This window comes from Mus pahari, chromosome 1, assembly GCF_900095145.1.
Source record: "Mus pahari chromosome 1, PAHARI_EIJ_v1.1, whole genome shotgun sequence".
NCBI lineage: Eukaryota > Metazoa > Chordata > Mammalia > Rodentia > Muridae > Mus > Mus pahari.
Window position 1 is genome coordinate 1,459,711 of NC_034590.1, and position 21,832 is coordinate 1,481,542.

Genomic DNA, 21,832 nt, shown 5'->3' on the forward strand with positions numbered 1-21,832 from the left:
CGCTGCACCGAGTACACATCTATATCGCTGCACCGAGTACACATCTATATCGCTGCACCGAGTACACATCTATATCGCTGCACCGAGTACACATCTATATCACTGCACCGAGTACACGTCTATATCGCTGCACCGAGTACACGTCTATATCGCTGCACCGAGTACACGTCTATATCGCTGCACCGAGTACACGTCTATATCGCTGCACTGAGTACACGTCTATATCGCTGCACCGAGTACACATCTATATCACTGCTCCGAGTACACATCTATATCACTGCACCGAGTACACGTCTCCTCATTGTTCTCTGGCTGTCAGGGCTGAGGACACTGTTGAGGGTGCCCTCCCTGGATAGACAGACAGACCCATTCTTACAGTCAGTCAGCAGACCAAGGCCCCAAACAGAACTTTCATAAATTATGGACAAAGATGCAGATGTTTGCTATAAAGCTGTTACCATCACCACCATTTATTTCATTAAAAAATTTTTTTAATTATCTTTTGGGGGGTGGTGGCTCACGCCTTTAATCCCAGCTCTCGGGAAGCAGAGGCAGGTGGATCTCTTGAGTTTGAAGCCAGCCTGGTCTACAAAGTGAGTTCCAGGACAGCCAGGGCTACACAGAGAGACCTTGTCTCAAGCAAACAAAAAACCAAAAAACAACAAAAAAAGAAAGAAAGAAAGAAAGAAAGAAAGAAAGAAAGAAAGAAAGAAATTACTTATGTGCATCATTTAGCATTCTTAAAATTACGTGTGTGTGTGTGTGTGTGTGTGTGTGTGTGTGATAACATGCATATGGCAATCAGAGGACATCTTGGGAGAATCAGTTCTCTCCTTCCAACATGTCTCAGGGGTCAGACTCTGGTTGTTTCCTTGGTAGCAAGCTCCCTTACCCACCGAGCTATCTAACCAGCCTTCATTTTATTTTTATTCATTCATTTTTATGGTACTGTTGATTGAACTTAGGGCCTCACACATGCTAGACAATCCTCCTGTAATAAACCCAGCCCCTCACTGGGGGGTTCTAGGCAGGGGCTCTGCCACTGAGCCACGCCCCCAGCCCCTCACTGGGGGGATTCTAGGCAGGGACTCTGCCACTGAGCCACGCCCCCAGCCCCTCACTGGGGGATTCTAGGCAGAGGCTCTGCCACTGAGCCACACCCCCAGTTCTCTTTCTTCTCAGTCACAGAACTTGATGCTCCGTGGGAGAGATCATTTGCTCTCGGACACAGAGAGCGGTAGAGCTATCCTTCATATGCTTGAACGCACACTTATTGCATACCTAGTGTTTGCCAGGCAGGGGTGGTGGGGAGATGGTTGGTGCGTTTCTGTCAGTCATTTGGATTGCGTGGTTTTTCATCTCTCTTTACTGTTCCTCTCTGATCCATAGCCATTGTGTGGCAGGGTGGGGGAAAGCTCCGGACCCAGTATGTAAGCAGATCTTGGTGGTTGCTTCTCCCCAGTTGGGCAAGGACTCTTGTTCCCCGAGGGCCCCAGTTCTAGCCTGCATCCTCCTTTGCAGATGCTTGTGCATATAGGATGGCACTGCAGGGGTTAACTCCCTCTCTGCAGCCATGGGCTGAGGTGACATCCAACAAGAAGCCTGCTCAGCTGCTTGCTCTGGTCTGACAGCCAATGAGAGACTCGTGGGCCCAGGCTCCCTTAAGGAGCCAGTGACTGTCCTTGAAAAGGGGGGAGCCCCTAGCAACTGGTTATTTGAGGAGAAGAACCAAGGAAATCCAAGCCTCTAAGAGAAGAAAAGGGAAAGTTACAGCCAAGAAGGTGGTCAGGGCAGCTTGAAGTGGGTGGTTTATGAAAAATGAAGAACTTAATGTGGGGTCTTTTGGGGAGGGTGGGACCTATGCTTTAAGCCCTAGGGTAGGGGGTGGTATCAGATGGCAGGGACCTTCTTGGAGAGCACCTCAGGGCCAGCAGGCAGCCCCACTGGCAGGCCTGTGGCGCTCGGACAGGTGAGCATGCTTGGGGATGAGGCGTGGCTTTCTTGGAAGAGGTGGAGCTTGTTCTGCGTGGTCTCAAGCAGAGGAAGGGGCGGTGCTTGTCTCTGGTGAGCCAGTAAGAGCCTTGGCTGGAGAGCAGTGTGCGAGGTTGGTTGCAGAGCATGCCAGTCAGGGCACACTCCACACTCTGGATTCCCTGAGGCTGGAAGTAGCCCAAACAGACTGTGCTCATCAAAAGACACCTAAGTCTGGGAGGGAATGTCCCTAGGGTAGATCTCAGAGGAATGTAGAGTGTGCAGTGGGTAAGATTGCTCAGTGGCTTAAGGCACTTTCTACCGAGCCTGATGACGCGAGACCCGAGTTCGGTCCCTGGGTCACACATGGTGGAAGGGAGAGAACAGACTCCTGCAAGCTGTCCTCTGACTTCCTTCTTGCACACACATATATACACATTAATAAATGTAATTTAGACGAGGTCAGGCCAGTTAACAATGATATTGTTGTAGACTAAATGTAATCTAAAAAGAGTGGGAGCCCACCAAGTTGCTGGAAACCCTGGATGGGACATTAGCTCACAGAGACATCCTTAGACAATCTGGGCTTTGTTTGGGTGCGTTAACTCATTCATTCCCTGTGCTATCTCAAGGATATAGGAATTCTCATTGTCCCTGTTAGAGGGAAATGGTGCACAGTTAAGACACAGGTGTATGGTCACAGAGCTAGCAAAGGGCAGAGAGGTTGTGTCTCCTGGGTGTTTAACTGAAGGACTTCGCTATGCTATAGCAAAGAATGAAGCCCATGCTTGGCTACAGTTTAGTCAGTCGTAGATGAGTATGTTGGGGGTATGCTTCAGTGAATTGGTTCCTGGAATTCTGGTAGTACAACGATGAGCGTTCATAGAACAGCCGGTTGCCTCTAGAGGAGCTGTCCCAAGGTACCTCGAAGGGATATGGCTTGTAAGCCAGAGTGCAACTTAGAAGGGCAGTGAGTGGGAATGTGTAGCTTAGGTGCTTTGGAAACTGAGCCAGGAGCTGGGGCATGCCCTGCAGCATGCTCCCTCCCCCAAGGTAAGAGTGTATCAAAGAGGAATTAGGGCTGGAAATGTAGCTCACCTAGTGGAGTGCTTGCAAGAAGCCCTGGATTTGTTCCCTACCACCACAAAAACAAAACCAGACAAACCAATATGTCTGTACACATCTGCAAGCCTGAAATTCCAGCATTCAAGAGGTGGAGGCTGGATGAAGACCAGGAACTACAAGTCCACTGTTAACTCCAATGTCCATCTGAATGGAGGAAGAGCACGCAGATTAGGGGGAGTGGCCATAGCATTGATCTCCTTAAATAGTAGCTATGTACAGGGAGCATGAGTGATACTATTCCAAGGTAGAGCAGAGATAGTCCCAGCAGGTGATGCTAAAGGCAGGTGGTTCTGGAGGCGGGGCATATAGATGAGGGGGTGTGGTCTGGAGCAGTGATGAGAGGCTGGCATTATATTGACTTGAATGGATCCTGTAGTCTGCGCATGGTCCAGTAGCATGGTTTCCCACAGTTAGGGCATAAAGTGAAGGGACGTGGTTAAGAGTGGGGCTAACTGCGTCCTGATTGCACCCCTTTCCACAGGATGATCCCTTCTACCAGCCAGACCTTCCTGGTGAATGACCTGGCGGCTGGTCGCGCCTATGATTTGTGTGTGTTGGCAGTCTACGACGACGGGGCCACCGCTCTGCCGGCTACCAGAGTGGTGGGCTGTGTGCAATTCACCACCGCGGGAGATCCTGCACCATGCCGCCCACTGAGAGCCCACTTCTTGGGCGGCACCATGATCATCGCCATCGGGGGCGTCATCGTAGCCTCTGTTCTCGTTTTCATTGTGCTGCTCATGATTCGCTACAAGGTGTACGGCGATGGGGACAGCCGCCGCATCAAGGGGACGTCTAGGACGCCCCCTCGGGTCAGCCACGTGTGCTCTCAGACCAACGGCGCAGGTACGCAGCAGGCCTCCGCCCCACCGCCTCCAGACCGCTATGAGGCGCTGCGGGAGGTGGCCGTCCCTGCAGCCATCGAGGCAAAGGCCATGGAGGCCGAGGCGACTTCCACTGAGCTAGAGGTGGTGCTTGGACGCTCTCTGGGTGGCTCCGCCACCTCGCTGTGCTTGCTGCCCTCCGAGGAAACTTCTGGGGAGGAATCTAGGGCCATGACCGGCCCTCGAAGGAGCCGTTCGGGGGCCTTGGGGCCTCCAACTTCAGCGCCCCCAACGCTAGCTCTGGTTCCTGGGGGAGCCCCGGCCCGACCGAGGCCACAACAACGCTATTCCTTCGACGGGGACTACGGGGCGCTGTTCCAGAGTCACAGTTACCCGCGCCGCGCCCGGCGGACAAAGCGCCACCGGTCCACGCCGCACCTGGACGGGGCCGGAGGGGGCGCGGCCGGGGAGGACGGAGACCTGGGGCTGGGCTCCGCCCGGGCACGCCTGGCCTTCACCAGCACCGAATGGATGCTGGAGAGTACCGTGTGAGCGACGGGCGCACGGGCACCGGGACGCCTGTGGGCCGCACTTAGTTGCCCAGCCGGGCCGGATGCGGGGGAGGCTGGAGAGAAGGGACTCGCGAGGGGCGGGGCCGGCCGCCGTCGAGGCCACGCCCACCCGCCTCGGGATTGGTGGCAGGTCGCTGGCCTCTCCGACTCCACCCCTCTGCCCTTTCCCCCGCGCGTTCGCGGACCTCGCCGGAGCCGGTGCCTTACACAGCGAAGCGCGGGGAGGGGCGGGGCCCCCCCACACTGCAGCACTGAGACACGAGTCCCCTACCCTACCCGGGACCCTGGGGCAGGGGCGAGGGGCCCATTCCTTGTATCTGGCTGGACTAGATCTCTTCTGCCCCGCGGCGGCCTCCAAAGCCTCCAGTCCCTCACTCAGCCCCATCCCTTGGTCCCACCAGTCTGGTTTGGAGGGAGGGGCCTCTCCGCCCCCCCCCCCGCCCCCGTCCTTGTCTTTCCTGCCCTCTGTAGTCTGTTTTAAGTCGTTCCCTACTTGTCTCCCGTTTTTTTCTGTTCCATGGTCGTCTCTTCTCCCTCTGCCCTCCTTTGTTTGTTTGTTTATTTATTTATTTTGTCCAGTGTCCGTGTCTTTCCCGATTCCCTGTCCTCACCATCTTCCGGGCAGGTCCCACAGAAGGACCAGACTCTTCTCTTTACCTTCCTTATCCCCACAATGAATCCCACACAAACAAAAACCAAATCCCCCTCTCGGAGCCGGGACCCTCCGCCGCAGCAGAATTAAACTTTTTTCTGTGTCTGAGGCGGCTCTGCTGACCAGTGTGTGGAGTGTGTGTTTTTGGGGCCGGGGTGTGTGTGTGTGTGTGTGTGTGTGTGCTCTGAATCAGGCTGAAGAGAACATGACAGTAGGAATGGGGAGACTGGCAGGCAAGCTCGGAGGTGGAGAGAAACAAAAAAATGATAGTGACAGATGGCCAGTATGTTGGTCACCTTTAAACCATCACAATTATCCTAGGACATCCATATTGCTAACCCATCTTAGAGATACAGACGCTGAGGCCAGGTGGAATAGATAACATGTCCTGGCATAACCAGAGGGTGGAAAATTGAGATCAATTTATTTAATATTGATTCCAGCTGGGCATAGTAGCCCTTGACTTTAAGCCCAAAACTCAGGAGGCAGAGGCTGGGGAAGGGAATCTCTGTGATCTTAAGGCCAGCCTGGTCTACAGAGTGAGTTACAGAGCTAGAGCTACACAGTAAGTGAATCTCAAAACAACATTGAAAAAAAAAAGCAATCTACATGCAGTATTCACTTACTGATTTAGTATGTGGGTGTGAATACACATGAGCTGGTGCACTCACCCATGTGTGAATGCTGAGGTCAAAGGCAATGTTGGGTGTCTTCCTCTGTCACCCCCCCCTCACTTTTTGAGACAGACCCATTGTAGCTTGAACTCCAGGGTCCTCTGTCCATTTCTGCCCCCATGCTGGAGTTATAGGTGATTTTTTGAGTGTATTGGGGTCTGAACTGCCCCATGTTTGCATGACAAACACTATTCGCTGAGCCATCTCAAGTACGCCAAGCACATACATACATCCACGCCTGAGTACATACATACATACCTGAGTGTGTCCAGTTGATTTTGACAGTCTCCTGTGTAGCACTGGGTGCCCTGGAAAACCCCTATATAGGTTAGGCTAGCCTCTATATATGCATACGTGTGTGTGTGTGTGTGTGTGTGTGTGTGTGTGTGTGTGTGTGTCTCGTTTCTGACAGAGTCTCCCTATGTAGCACTGTGTTGCCCTGGAAACTCCCTAGATAGAGCAGGCCAGCTAGCGTTTTGTGACCTTTGCCTCTACCACGTGCTGGGATTGAGGGTTTGCACTACCGTACCCAAATGCAGAAGTACATACAACCATTCATACATGCACACACACACATGGCTGGCTTCAAGTTTGTGGCAATCCTTCTGTCTTTGCCTCTTGAGTGCAGAGATTATGTGTATACCATCACAAACGTTTTTTTGTTTTTTTGGAGGCAGGGTCTTGATAAAAATGTAGCCCAGACTGGCTTTGAACTTTCTTTTCTTTTCTTTTCTTTCTTTCTTTCTTTCTTTCTTTCTTTCTTTCTTTCTTTCTTTCTTTTTTTTTTCGAGACAGGGTTTCTCTGTGTAGTCCTGGCTGTCCTGGAACTCCCTTTGTAGACCAGGCTGGCCTCAAACTCAGAAATCCACCTGCCTCTGCCTCCCAAGTGCTGGGATTAAAGGCGTGCACCACCACTGCCCGGTGGCCTTGAACTTTCAATTATCCTGCCCTATCCTCTGGAGTGCCAGGTTTATAGGTGTGTGTCCTGGGAAAACAGACTTAACAAAGCAGGTAGAAATTGGGCACGACGGAGCTTGCCTGAAATACTGATAGCTGGGAGGTAGAAACAGGAGACCCGGAAGTTCACAACTGGGCTGCCAAGTTGGCTCAGTAAGTAAAGACACTTGCTACCAAGCCTCAATCTGAATTTGATGCCTGGGACCCAAGTGCTATAGCACATGTGAAATCTCCACAAAATTAATTGATTGATTAATTGATTATTGATTAATTAAATTAGAAAAAAATTAGCCAGGTGGTGGTGGTACACACCTTAAATCTCAGCACTCTGGGAGATAGAGGCAGGTGGATCTCTGAGTTCCAGGCCAGCCTGGACTACACAGTGAGTTCCAGGCCACACACAAAAAAAAACCAAAAACAAAAAAATTTGTTTTAAGTTCAAAACTAGCGATTAGAGAGATGGTTCAGTGGTTCAGAGCACCCACTGATCTTGTAAAGGAGCCAGGTTTGGTTCCCAATACCCACTTGGCAGCTCACAAGTGTCTATCACTCTGGTTCCAGGGGATCCCGTGTCCTGGCTTCTGTGGGCATGTGTGTGACACGCAGCATACACTCAGACATGCTACACATAGAAGAAATCAACGTTCGGTTTTAAAGAGTAAAAACTTGAAAACTATCCTCTTCTACATGCAGAATTTGAGACAGCTTGGCCTACATGAGACCCTGGGTATTTTGGTTTTTTTTTGCCAACAAAATATGTTTGTTTGTTTGTTTTTAAAGGCAGGTTGATTTGGGCAAGATGACACAACTGGACTCCTAGCTACTCAGGAAGCTGGGACAGGCTGATTACTTGAGCTCAAAAATTTGAGGCTAGCCTGGGCACCAAAGCCAGACACTGCAAACGTCTCTAGCAATAAAAGGCAGATGGAGCAATTTCTGCCCTATCCTTGACTTTTAGCCCTTTCAGTGGGGCAGTTTCTGCCCCTGCCTGTCTGCCCACACTGTGTGGGATAGATGTCCAGAGTCTATTTTACAGGCAGAGGTCAGAACCAGAGGGAGGGCAGTCCCTGTCAGAGGGCTCCTTCCTGGTCTGCTTCCCGTGGAGAAAAGAGTGGAATTGGCAGTTTGCCTCCGGAGCTGTGTCTGGAGACTGGGGAATGGCTCTGGTGACCCTAGCTGAGCTGGGGTCTCCAAAGCCAGCTGTTAAAGGAGTAGGGGAGGAGACCTCTGAGCTTACCTGTGTGAGCATAAGTGGGGCGGGGTCTGCTGGGGAGTGGAGGATAACGGAGGAGGGGCTATGCAGGGACTGAATAAGGCGAAGGTGGTTTGGGCCAAGTCAGGGACTCTGGGCATCTCAGTGCTTGCAGATACCCTGCCATGAAAACTCCTTCCTAATCCTGGTGAAAAAGGAAGAAGACTTCAAGCTAGCCAGGGGCCCCCTGAGGCCTTGGGGGAGGAAAGCAAGACAGAAATAGAAACGGAGCCAGAGGGAGGAAGCTGGTCTGGACAGAGAGGGTGGGAGGCAAGGACAGCAGCACTGGAGGACTTCAGGCCAGGCAGATCCTTACACTGGCCCAGTAAACAGATCATTCATGAAGATACCTGTGTGCACAGCGCTCCCTCCAGCTGGGCTCTGTGCTCACACACCCTACCTAATGTGCGAGTCAGTATATCATAGAACCCAAGACACTACACAACACACCCAGGAAAGGTCATTACTGCTGTAAGAAGCAGGGTCACAATATATAGCTCTGATTGCTCTGTCACTCAAGAACTGATAAAGCTTTACTGAGTATGTGCCATATGCTTGGCCCAGGATAGAGGCTTTCACGATGAATAAAATATATAAACTGCTAGGCCCGATGGCAAAGCCTGTAATTCAGCACTTGGGAGGCAGAGGCAGGAGAATCTCAAATTCCAGGCCACCCAAGGTTACAGTAAGACCCTGTCTCAAAAATAAAGGTCACAAAGAAGAAAATGGCCCTGGTAGAACATGTGTATGATCCCAGTATTCAGGAGTCTGAGGCAGGAGAATCAGAGGTTTGTCGTTTTAAGTTTGAGGTCAGCCTGGACTAATTATTTTTCTTCCTTTCTTAATATACAACAACAACAACAAAAAGACATCTCCATTTGCTTTCTTCTTTCCTTCTGACTTTATTGGTACAAGGGTGTGAGAACTGTAGGTTCTGCACCCATTCTGTGACTGTGTAGCATTAAGTTTAGGATTTAAAGCTATCATTCCGAGGAAGGTAGAGAAAAACACAGAAAACAGGTCTGTGACAAACTCCTAAATTCCAAATATAGTCAGATGATATAACTGAATGGTATTTTTATTGATTTTTATTTTATATGTATGAGTGTTTTGCCTGTATGCCTATCCGTGTACTATGTCTGTGGTTTGTGCCAGAAGAGACCAGAAAAGGAACCGGGGTTACTGCTGGTTGTGAGCTGCCATGTATGTACTGGGAACTGAACCTGGACCCTCTGGAAGAGGAGCCAGTGCTCATAAATATTAAGCTACCTCTCCAGCTCCACAATAGAATGTTTTAAATATTTAAACCATATTACCTGTCTTTTCTTATCATCTTCCCTTGTCCTCAGCATCTCACTGTGTAACCTGTCTGACCACAAGTTCCTGTGTAGTCCAGGTTGGCCTTGAACTCACTCAGAAATCCACCTGCCACTGCCTCAGAAGTGCTGAGCTTAAAGGTGCCCACTGCCATGCCGGGCTTTCTTCTCTTTTTAAAGATGTTTAGACAAGATCTTGTGTAGCCAAGGATTAAGCTCATGATCCTTTTGCCTCTGCCTCCAAAGCGTTGGGATTATAGGCACGGGTCACCGTGCTTGAACACTCATTCATTCATTCACTCATTTCTTTATACACTCAATCATTGTGAATGCATCTGTCACATGTGGAAGACAAAGGACAATTTGCATTGTTAGTTTTCTCCTTTCTTCCATGTACTCCCTGGGATTGAACTCAAGTTATCAAGCTTAGTGTCAAATACCTTTACCTGCTGAGCCATCTCACCAGCTCTCTCTCTCTCTCTCTCTCTCTCTCTCTCTCTCTCTCTCTCTCTCTTATCCATCCATCTATCCATCCATCTATCTATCCATCTATCTATCCATCCATCCATCCATCTATCATCTATCTATCCATCCATCCATTTATCTATCTATCATCTATCTATCCATCCATCCGTCTATCTGTCCATCCATCCATCCATCTATCTATCATCTATCTATCCATCCATCCATCTACCTTTATACAATTTGTCTTGTTTTGCTTTGCTTTCCGAGACAGGGTCTTTCAATACGGCCCTGGCTGAGCTGGAGCTCATTGTGTAGACCAGGATCTCTGAGAACTCAACAGGGATCTGTTGAAGTTACGCCTGGTTCTGCTTCCCGGCCTCATGCTCCCAGAAATAAGACTCAGACTCAAAGTATATTTACAAATACCTTGGTTATATAGCTAGGCTCTTCTCTGACTAGATCATAACTTAAGATAACCCATTTGCTTTAACCTACATCCTGCCACGTAGCTGGTTACCTGTGCTCAGGGACCATGTGCCCGTCTCCTCACGTCTTCCTGGGCAGATCTCCCTGCGCCTGGCTCTATCCCAGAATCCTTTCTCCTCTCAGATGTTCCACCTCTATTTCCTGTCTAAGCCATAAGCCATAGGTTTTTGTTTTTGTTTTTGTTTTGTTTTGTTTTGTTTTTCAGACAGGGTTTCTCTGTTTAGCCCTGGCTGTCCTGGAACTCACTCTGTAGACCAGGCTGGCCTTGAACTCAGAAATCCACCTGTCTCTGCCTCCCAAGTGCTGGGATTAAAGGCATGTGACATCACTGCCCAGCAAGACATAGGTTTTTTAATGGATAGGTGATACATTGATACAATACATAAGTTATTCTCTCTACAGGGATCTGCCTGCCTCTGCCTCCCAGGGGTTGAAAGCATGTGCCACCATGTTCAGATGGGAAGGCAGTGTCTAATTCTGGAACCCAGACATGTCTTGACTAGTCTGATGAGGGAATTCCTCCTCCCTCCTCCTCTCAATTGCCAAGATCAGCGCCCTGCAGTTCTTCCCCTGGATCCGAGAGCGCGTGCTTCTGAACAATGGGGCACTTGCTGCTTTTGCCTACTGAGTTAGTTCTTCATCAGACCTGGGTCTCTAGAACGACCACATTCTTGGTCAACACACTTGTCCCTTGGTGCTCCTAAGTGATTGGATACAGGAACCCCGGGGGATACAGACATCTGGAGATGCTGGAGTCCCTCATACAGAATGCTCATGGGGCCACACACACGTTCCTTTTAAATCCTCTCCAGATGACAATCAGGCTACATTCATTGTAACTGAGATACTATTTGGGTTTTTGTGTGTTGTTTAGCAGAGTGTGACAAGGAGAATCTTGGGCATGTTAAGTCTAGACACAAGGTGGGTTTGGAGCTTTTGAACATGTTCCATTAGAGGTTGGTAGTATGCATGAATGCAGAGATTCTGGGCACAGAGGGCTGAAATTACATTCATGTCTTGATTTTTTTGTTTTTTGTTTGTTTGCTTGTTTTGAGACAGGGCTTCTCTGTGTAGCCCTCCCTGGCTGACCTGGAATCCTGTAATCAAGCGAGCCTTGATCTCAGCAATGAGCTTGCCTCTGCCTTCTAAGTGCTGATTAAAGGTGTGTGCCACCACGCTAAACTTTTTATTTTTATTTTTATTTTTTTAAAATATTTATTTATTTATTATATGTAAGTACACTTCAGACACTCCAGAAGAGGGAGTCAGATCTTGTTACGGATGGTTATGAGCAACCATGTGGTTGCTGGGATTTGAACTCCGGACCTTCAGAAGAGCAGTCGGGTGCTCTTACCCACTGAGCCATCTCACCAGCCCTAAACTTTTTATTTTTAAGTGTGTGTGTGTGTGTGTGTGTGTGTGTGTGTGTGTGTGTGTGGTACATATGTGCACATGAGTGCAGGTGTCCACAGAGGCCAGAGGCACCAGAACCCCTGGAGATTCAGTTCCAGGCAGTTGTGAGTCATCAGGTGTGGGCGGGTCCTGTGAACTTCAAGAATAGCAAGGGCTCATAACAGCTAAGCTATCTCTCCTGCTCCATTCCCAACCCTCAACTCCCCACATCCCTCCCCGTAACCTATGGTCCTGTGAGAAGCTAACACTTAACACCAAAGTGGTGTTCTCTCTCGCTCTCGCGCTCGCTCTCGCTCTCGCTCTCCTTGTTTCACTGTGTCGTCCTGAATGACCTCAAACATATACATTTCCATATCTTGATGAAGTGATGCACTCTTCGGGCTGGAAAGATGGCTGGTTCAGGCGGTAAAGTGCTAGCTGCACAAGTATGAGGACCAGAGTTCGAATCCCCAGAACCCATGCAGGAATGAGCAGAAGCCAGGCATGGCAGCACGTGCTTGGAATCCAGTGCCAGGGAAGCATAACTAGGAGGATCTCTGGGGCACACTGAACAGCCGGCATAGCCTAACAGACAAGCCAAAGCAAAAGGAAAACAAAACAAGGTGGACAGCTATGGAGGGGTGGCAGCTGAGGGTGATTCTCACCTCCACTGCACTCACACTGCATGCACATGAGCACACACACACACACATGCACACATGCACACACACACACATGCACGCACACACACACATGAACATATGCGCCACACACACACATGCACACATACACACAAATCAAGGCAGAAGTAACACGTGATGGGAGATCCACTAGAAATCAGTTTTGTGAGACAAAATTGCAAACTCTATGTTCAGTAGAAGTAGTCTTGCCCGGCCTCACCTCTCAGCTCTGGGTCTAACTACAGCCATCTTCCTAGGGGCCGGCTGCCAGGGGTAAAGCTTCCTCTCCAGCCTTGCATGTGCATCTCTTTTGTTAGGGGTTTTTGCTTTGTTTTGTTTTTGTTTTGTTTTTTACTATCCTAGGCTGGTTTTGAACCAGATAGGTAGGTAGCCAAGGATGACTTTGAACTTCTGACCCTCATGCCTCCACTTTCTTTCTTTCTTTTTTTTTTTTTTTTTTTTTTTTTTTTTTGGTTTTTCGAGACAGGGTTTCTCTGTGTAGCCCTGGCTGTCCTGGAACTCACNTTTTTTGGTTTTTCGAGACAGGGTTTCTCTGTGTAGCCCTGGCTGTCCTGGAACTCACTTTGTAGACCAGGCTGGCCTCGAACTCAGAAATTCGCCTGCCTCTGCCTCCCAAGTGCTGGGATTAAAGGTGTGCGCCACCATGATGCCTGGCTATGCCTCCACTTTCTTTGTGCTGAGATTACAGGAGTGTGTGCACAACCACACTCAGAATAATATATGTGCTTATTTATTTATTTATTTATTTGCTTACTTACTTACATTTTGGGATTGGAGAGAGAGATGGCTCAGTGTTTAAGAGCACTGACTTCTCTTTCAGACGACCTGGGTTTGATTCCCAGCACCCACAATCATCTGTAACTCCAGTTACAGGGGATCTAATGTCCTCTTTTGGCCTCTGTAGGCACCAGGCATGTATCTGGTACACAGACACACATGTGAGCAGAACACCCATACACATAATAATAATTTTAAGACTTACACACCCTAGGGTGGGCGTCAGAGACAAGTTGGAGGGTAAGTTCTTCCTTCCACCATGTGGTTGCTGGGTATCAAGCTTATGTGTATAGGTTTAGAGCAGAGTGACTGTGCAGGTCCAATACTCTGTGTGATAATAAATTCCTTTTGTTTTTTTGCCATATGAGATGAGTTCTTTCTTTGGATGTATGTGTGCCTGCGTGCTGCATGCATTTGTGTGAGCTCTCATGTACACATAGAAGCCAAAGGTCAATACCATGTATCTCCCTCAGTTGATCGCTTTTTGAAATCACATAATTATTTTTATTTTATGCACTTACATGAGTGCTGGCATGTACATATGTATACCAAGGGTGTGCCTGGTGCTCGTGGGAGCCACAAGAGGGCATCGTATCCCTGGGATGGGAAATTATGACCGGTTGGGAGACACCATGTTGGTTCTGGGATCCCAACTCAAGTCCTCTGCAGGAGTAGCCAGTGCTACTAATTTCTGATGTCTCTCCAGCCCTGACCTGTGTACTACACATTTTAATGTTTTTTGTTTTTTGTTTTTTTGTTTTTTTGTTTTTTTGGTTTTTCGAGACAGGGTTTCTCTGTGTAGCCCTGGCTGTCCTGGAACTCACTCTGTAGACCAGGCTGGCCTCGAACTCAGAAATTCACCTGCCTCTGCCTCCCAAGTGCTGGGATTAAAGGCATGCGCCACCACACCGGGCACATTTTAATGTTTATGTACTTTCTCACGTATATACACGTGTGCATGTGTATGGGGGCCTGAAGTGCATGTTGAGTGTCTTCTCAATTTCTCTTTACCTTATTTTCTGAGCCAAGGTCTACAACTAGATCTGACGCTTGCCATTGCTAGATTGGCTGGTCCTTCGGATGTATCTGCTTCCAAAGTTCACTGTTACTTTTTTTTTTTTTTTTTAAATAAGTCCTGGGGATCAGATCTAAGGTTCTCACCTTTGTGCGACCTCTCCAGCCTGGTTTGGGTTTCTTGATACTATTATAGGAGATAGAATCCTGAATGAGAGCCCCATCTGTCCCAGAAACACTGTTAAAGGAGAGATGGATACACAGTGGGTATAGACTAGAGAGAGACCTCGAAGCATGTTTGTAAACACACGTGTACGTGGCCAGGCCACACAAGGACACATCTTTGTTTAGCCTCTGATTCACGGAGGTGGTCCCTTGGGTACGCATCACAGAAGACAGATACACAGACGCACACTCGAGTGTCCCCTGCACCACGCAGACATGCACACTCAGGCACAAGCCAACAGCCATTCAGGAATGAACACTCAAGACCACACATGACGGAAGAATCCAACTCCTCGCAGTTTATTGGCTTATGTCTGCATGAATTGTATAAAAGTAGAAAAATAAACCCAGCCTGGGCTGCAGCTTCATAAAAGGTGAGAGGAAATAAATTAAGGCAGGGTGGGACTGAGTTTAGAGTCCAGAGTCCTGGATGGGCTGGGCCGGGCCACCGTACTCTGACACACTGGTCTCCACTGGCCACACACTTGAGGTCCCGGGTGAGCAGGCGAAAGAGGTTGAGGGTGACAGAGGCCTCCAGGCAGCCAGGGGTCTCCTGAAAGGACAGGGCTGGCTCAGGGTCTGCTGGGCCTCAGAGCTCCCAGGCCCTGCAGATCCCAGGCCCCTGCCCAGACTCACCTTGCTCTGGGCCTCCTGGAGCCTGTGTAGCCAGCGGGAGAGGCGGCGGCTCGGGGGCCTGGGCTCTGCTGTGGGCTGAGGCTGTGTCTGTGGACAGAGGATGGGGACTGTGAGGCTGCTGCTGGGGCACAGGGGAAGCCCAAGTGGCTGGAGGCGCAATGGGGAGGAGACAGGGACCCAGGACTCACACAGGTCTGCAGCTGGGAGTGGATGTGGCTCAGTGTGCGAAGAGGCTGGCCCAGGATGGTGGCCAGGGCTGAGTCAGTCATGTTCTCCCAGACCTTCAGTGTCAGGGCCACCTCAGCCTGCAAGGCCTTGGGGCGCTCCTGGACCTGAGGTGAGGCAAGAAATAATAGGTGAGAGGGCTGAGGTAAGGGCTGGGGTAAGGGCTGGGAGTGTGGTTCTGAGGGTTTCACCAGAATCCTCCACTCATGAGTTGGAGGCATAGCACATGGTAGAGTCCCTGCCTAGAATCCCCCAGTGTGAAGTTGGGGGGCGTGGCTCAGTGGTAGATCACTTACCTAGCCTGTGTGAGCCCTCATTCGAGTCTCTCTCACCATACATACTTGTCCCAGTCCCCACAAAGCACAGTTAGGTTGGGCTGTGGGGCTATTGCCATGCAGGGGGAAGGTGGTGTAGGTCATTCAAGGGGACAGGTGATGAGTAGACAAGAGGGATCCAGAGAGCAGGGCACATGGGTAGAAATACCAACGGAGGGGATGCAGATGAGGAATAAAGGGAAGGGAGAAGACAGGTGAGGAGGCAAACAAGGTGGCAGCAAACAGGGAATCTGGGCTCGCAGAGGTTTGATAGAGCAGGGAGAAGAGACCAGGATTGGGAGGCGGGACCCGGGCGGGGGCGGGAACAGGGGCGGGGTTTGCATGGAAGGTTCTAGGAGATGAGAGTCAGAGGGCAGAGTCTGTGTGGGGGAAATAGGTAATAGAGGAGAGAAAACTCTTAGAAAGTTCTTAGAGGGGGGAAGCAGGAAGTGAGGCAGGGACTAGGGTGGCAGACAGGCTGGGACAGAAAGAGGAGCCAGGCATGGTGCTCCGTGCCTGTGATCCCAGCATAGTTGGGAGGCTGAGGCCAAGTGAGGACCTTAAGACTGAGGTCAGCCTGCGCTACGAAGTGAGACTCTGTGTTCCCTTCCCTGAAAAAGGCGATGGGAATAAGCCGGCTAAGCATGGAAGAGGCAGAGGCACTGGAGGGACAAAGGAGCCACTTTAGGAGGAGAGGGGTATTTCACGGGGCAATTGTGACCGTGCTTCCAACTCACCTGCTGCTGGCCCAGGTCCCAGGCACTGGGAAAGGGGTTGGTGTTGCACCCAATGTCCTTCCGAAGCGATTCTTCCTGAAGGGCACAGGTTAGCCCGCACAAGAGAACTGGGGGCTAGTTCACAGCGGCAAGAGTGAGACAGCCTGGCAGGAGGATTTGAACCCATAACAGAAAGATAGACTTAGACTGGTCATAGCTGGAAGGCTCAAGGCTAACCTATAGCAGAAGATTAGAGTTAGCCCACAGCGGCAGGCTCCCATCTTCATCCCGGAAAAAATGACGTAGGGTGGCCCATTATGGTAATGGTGACACACTAACGCCTCCTTGGCTTCCTTAAAGGCATCCAGCTCCCGTTGTGACAGAGACTGGAAACTACCAATGTGACAGCCTGATCCGGTTGGGGTGGGCTTGGAAGAGGGACAGGACCAGCAGTGGCCAAGCCCAGCACCATGGTCACCAGACCCAGCAGGCACACTGTGGCCACGCTCAAGTCCCAAGAATCTCCTGAGCTGCATGGCTCTGCTTTTTAGGCCGGGCTACTGGTGCTATCCTGGACGAGTCCAAAGCGAGGGGGAGGGGGAGGTAAGGGAAAGGAAATGTGTGCTTACCGGCACTGATGGGCAGAGCTAAACCCTGGGCCCTGGAAGTGATCAGGTGTGGGTGTGGCCAGGTCAAGAAGGAAAGAGAAACTGAACCCAGTGTCAAGAGTCTGCAAACCTATCTCTCTCAGGCCACCAAAGCCTGGGGCTCCCAATTTAGATTACATGGGGGGGGGGGTAGGGAGGGATTGAGGAAGAGGGGAAGGGAATGAGGGAGAGAGGGCGTGAGCTAGCAGAAGGCTTGAGGTCACAGGGGGACCGGGAGGTGGTGGGAGGTGGGTGCATGTGGAAGAGGCTGTCTGACTGAGGAGTTGTCTCGGTAATATTCCCATGAGTAATTTCTGCCGCGACTGTGAGGGTTATTTTTCAGATGTCATCTTGTTCGGGAGTAGCCTGGTAGCTGGAAAGGCTTCGTTTCTGGGTATTTGAAGATGTTTGGGAACAGTCGGGCCTGTGAGTCAGTGAGGTGTGCGAGGAGGGAGGAGCGTCCCGTAGAATGAGGGGCTGAGGAAGACAACGGGTAAGGACACTTACTGGCATAGACTTATATTTTTCAAAACCTACTTTAATAAGGGTTCTTAAAGGCTTTAAGGGCTGGAGAGATGGCTCAGCAGTTAAGAGCATTGACTGCTCTTCCAGAGGTCCTGAGTTCAATTCCCAGCAACCACATGGTGGCTCACAACCATCTGTAATGGGATCTGATGCCTTCTTCTGGTGTGTCTGAAGACAGCTACAGTGTACTCATCATATATATAAAATAAATAAATTTTTTTTTTTTTTTAAAAAAAGGCTTTAACCTCCTTTATAGCCCACCAACTGAAGGTAGGGAAGGAAGATGGCTAACAGGACAAAGGGGGGCATGAGCCTGTTTAGACATAGTTCTTTGGGGCGATTCCAATCTTCATTGTCAGCAGTCAAGTCCACTAGCAAAACACCAAACAGCAGCAGTGGCTCGATCCAGAAGAAACCAAGAGGCTCTGCCAATCGCACGAGTCCACTGAAGCAGCAAGAAGCAGCCGGAACACCACCAGAAGTTCTTTGGTGTGTTTCTCTCTACAAAGTCATGACAAGTGAAAATCAGAGAAGAAAGCAAGGCGAACCAATGCAAGTGTGTCATCAGCAAGGACCAACAAAGACGGCGCATTGTCCACTGTGTGTTGGGTGGTACTCACATTCTTTTCCAACGTCACATGTCCTTCCCAAGTGTCTGCTCCAGCGGAACATCACAAGCCCTTTCACCAGACAGCTTCCAGAAAACCATCACATGACACAGCTGAGTCTCCAAAGAAACCAGAAATTCCCACTTCATACTGGTCTTGCCGAGGACCTGGCTTATCTAATGGTAGCTCATAAAGATCTGTAATTTCACTTCCAGAGTTTCTGATGCCCTTTTTTGGTCTCTGAGGGCACCAGGCACAAATGTGGTACAAATATACACATGCAAACACTCATATACTAAAAATAAATAAAAATTTAAAAACAGCAACAACAACAACAAAACCCTTCTAGATCCTTTACTAAACACAGTGGTCCATCACTGGCTGCAGGCTGTTGAGGGGTGTGTGACTGTAACCTTTAAGGCTGTCTCTCAGAAGAAGCCTGGCCTTTATAATGGTTACCCCACTTTTCTGATGACCTCCTGGGGGTCCTTCTGCTGATGAGTAACAGGCTGAGGTGTGAACTGAATTCTCTGTGCCCACCTCACGGTGCATGCCTTTGAGAAATGGGACCAGAGCCTGGGCAGAGCTGAAGCTCGGTGTATAAGCCAGTGCTTATAATCCCGGTGTCCGGAAGCTCTCTCCACAGGCTGTGGGCATCTAATCCCCTGTCTGTAACTGTGACAGAGTAGCCACAGAGCCTATACTCGCAAGAGGATTGAATGTTTTGAGGGAGACTGAGCTGTATAACGAGACCATCTCCAAAAGCGAAGGAACAGAGATGGGCTGAGAAGACGGCTCAGTGGGTGAAAGTGCTTGTCCCCAAGCATCAGGACCTGAGTCTCATCTCCGGGACCTTTATAAAAAGTCAGTATGGCTGGCAGTCCTGGTGTGTGCCTTTAATCCCACCACTTGAGAGAGCCAGAGGCCAGCCTGATCTACTGAGTGAGTTCCAGGACAGCCAGGGCCACACAGAGACCCTGTCTTGAAAAACAAAACAAAACAAACAAAAAATTTGAGTACAGCATTGCATGCCTGTGATCGTTGAGCTGGGGAAGGCGGACAAAAAGATCCCTGGGGTTTGCTGGACAGTCGGTCTCACCAGTTGGGAAGCTTCAGATTGAGTGAGAGACCCGCAAAATAAAGTAAGTTAAAGAGCGACTGAGGAAGAAGACACCCGCTAACAGCTCACACACACTCACACTGACATACACACTCATAAATGCATGCACACATGTGCACACACACTCTTACACACACACACACACTCACGTATGCATGTACACACACATAGACACACACAAGAGAAACACAGACATGCATGCATGTGCACACACAGACACACATAGACACATCCACTCGCACAGACACACCTCCGCAGTCACAAGTGTCTCCTTTCTGACTGTTGGGTAACTTGAAGAGGGACAAGGGCACTCTCTAGGGCCCTCACGCAGGGGAAGGGTTGGGGGCTCTGCTATTGTTGTTCAGTCCTGCAGTTATCCGATCCGCACAACCAGTAAGCAATTTCTGTGATGTGTCTGCAGTTTTTATTTCTTCATTTCGTCTCAGTTCTCAGTGCCCGGGGTTGTTAATCATACTTGTCAGATCATAACGCAGAGCCACAAATGGCCCATAAGGCTCCCCTCCTCTCCGATCCCCACCCCCACCCGTCCACCTCCCAGACACCCACTTCAACGGGCTTGATATACAACTGCCAAGAGGCACCGTTTTAATTTGTGACTTTGTCTATGCGTTTCCAATTTACACAAATGAGATTGCGCTATAAATCTACTAACTTTGAAAAAAAAATCAAAACTTAACACCACATCTCTGAGATCTCCCCACACAGCTGCGGACATCCAGTTCCCTGTGGAACTGTGACAGCGTGCGCCCACAGCGCCTGTACTTACCCACTCGCCCAGAGATGGGCACTTAGGTCGCCTCTAGCTCCCTATTCCCATAAGGCCCACACCTGTCCCCTGTGTGGGAGATTTTTTAGAACCGTCTGCAGAACACCAGCTGGTACCCTCCCACCACATACCATGGGCGCACTTTTGCACTCACTCGTGGAAAGGGTGGGCAGTCCCCACACACTGACAGCTTCCCACTGGTGTGCTCGGATCTTCCGGCTTCTCTAGGCTTTCCTTCTGAGCGGATGCAGAGAGGACAGGAAGTGGAAGTACCATTAGTGCTTTCTTCGGATCAATCCCTACCAAGGGGCAGAGCTGGAAAATAAATATTACAGCCTTTAGGTTGGCGAGCCGGCGCTCAGTGGGTGTGTTTGCAGCCAAACCTGACAATTCAAGTTCAAAACCTGGAACCCACGTGGTGGGAGGGGAGAGCGGACTCCGGTGATTTCTGCTCTAAGATTCCATATGCACCAAAAATGAACACAATAAACAAACGGGGTTTTATAAAAATAAAACAAATGTCATTTGAACATATAGCTTCTTGGTCAGGATCAAGTTGGAGTTGTGGTTTGTATGATTTCTGCACCATCCAGGGACCCCAACTGTCTCAGGTCTGGGAGTGAGGTATGAGGGAGATGGGCACAAGATGTAGAATTTAGCCAGCTGTGGTGACACATGCCTTTAATCCCAGCACTCAGGAGGCAGAGGTGGGTGGATCTCTGAGTGAGTTCCAGGACAGCCAGGGCTACACAGAGAAACCCTGTCTCAACAGAACAACAAACAGACAGACAAACAAGAAGATGTAGAATTTGGGCTGCTCACTCTTAGGGGTGGGCAAGCCCCCTAAGTGTCTCTCTCTACTCCAGCCTGTTCTGGTGCACGATTACATGTGGAGTCTATTTCTTTTTCTTTTCTTTCTTTCTTTTTTTTTTTTTTAAAGATTTATTTATTTATTATATGTAAGTACACTGTATCTGTCTTCAGATACTCCAGAAGAGGGCATCAGATCTTGTTACGGATGGTTGTGAGCCACCATATGGTTGCTGGGATTTGAACTCGGGACCTTTGGAAGAGCAGTCGGTGCTCTTACCCTCTGAGCCATCTCACCAGCCCGTGGAGTCTATTTCTATTCACCCAGACAGAAGCAATGGCAGACCGACGTAGGAGCCAATCCAAGTCCAGCTTGCAGAAGCAGAGTTGTTTGGGAGGTTCTTACAGGACTTTGGGGGACTCCCCTGAAGCTCTATCACAGGAAAGCCCACCCCAACATGGGTGAGGACTCATAAAAGCCCAGAACTCCCTGCACCACTTTGGGGCAGCTCCTCGGAAGAGGCTCCTCTCTGGAGCAAGTACTTACTGCTTGTGTGACGACTCCCCAGAGGTTTCCTTGAGTCTTGTAAGTTACTGACCTTTTGTGTCTTCTGCTTTGGTTCTCACCCACTTATGGAGGGCATCCCCCATGTTCACAGTCTTTCTCAGTCTTCTAGGCTTTGCAGAGAATGCAAGGTATATATTCAGGAGGTCATGGTGTCACAGGCCATGTCTGGGTCACAGGTCATGTCTGCGTCTGTGTGGTCTACCTGGTGCTGTCCACCAGAGCTTCCAGAGAAGGATGGCTTGCTGTGGCTCTGCTCTCTCCAGGGGAGTACAATCTGCCCGGATAAATGCCACACCCAGAGTCCACCCCCGGAGGATTGTTGTGGGTGTGGGTTTATTTGCTTAGTTTTGCTTTGTTTCTGTTTTTGTTTTCTGAGACAGGGTCTTGATGTGTAGACTGACTAGCCTGACTCACTCGGTAGACCAGGCTGACCTTGAACTCACAGAGATCCATCTGCCTCAGTCCCTGAGTGC

General features: G+C 49.8%; 2 protein-coding genes across 3 annotated transcripts in view; one reads left to right on the forward strand and one right to left on the reverse strand.

Annotated features, from left to right (window-relative positions):
• Lrfn1 (leucine rich repeat and fibronectin type III domain containing 1) overlaps positions 1-5,266 on the forward strand; it is a 16,698-nt gene extending 11,432 nt beyond the window's left edge. For both annotated transcript variants that reach the window (XM_029547678.1, XM_021195720.2), the window contains exon 5: positions 3,578-5,266. In XM_029547678.1, the coding sequence (XP_029403538.1) occupies positions 3,578-4,472 (895 nt within the window). In that variant the 3' untranslated portion in view covers positions 4,473-5,266. The remainder of the gene's footprint in view (positions 1-3,577) is intronic.
• A 2,900-nt stretch (positions 5,267-8,166) lies between these two features.
• Positions 8,167-21,442, reverse strand: Ifnl1 (interferon lambda 1). Its single transcript, XM_021210483.1, is given in 8 exon segments — positions 8,167-8,172; positions 14,858-14,956; positions 15,040-15,126; positions 15,228-15,371; positions 16,316-16,390; positions 16,630-16,730; positions 16,733-16,789; positions 21,391-21,442. Coding segments are annotated over 8 exon segments (621 nt in total).
• Between the last annotated feature and the right edge of the window lie 390 nt (positions 21,443-21,832).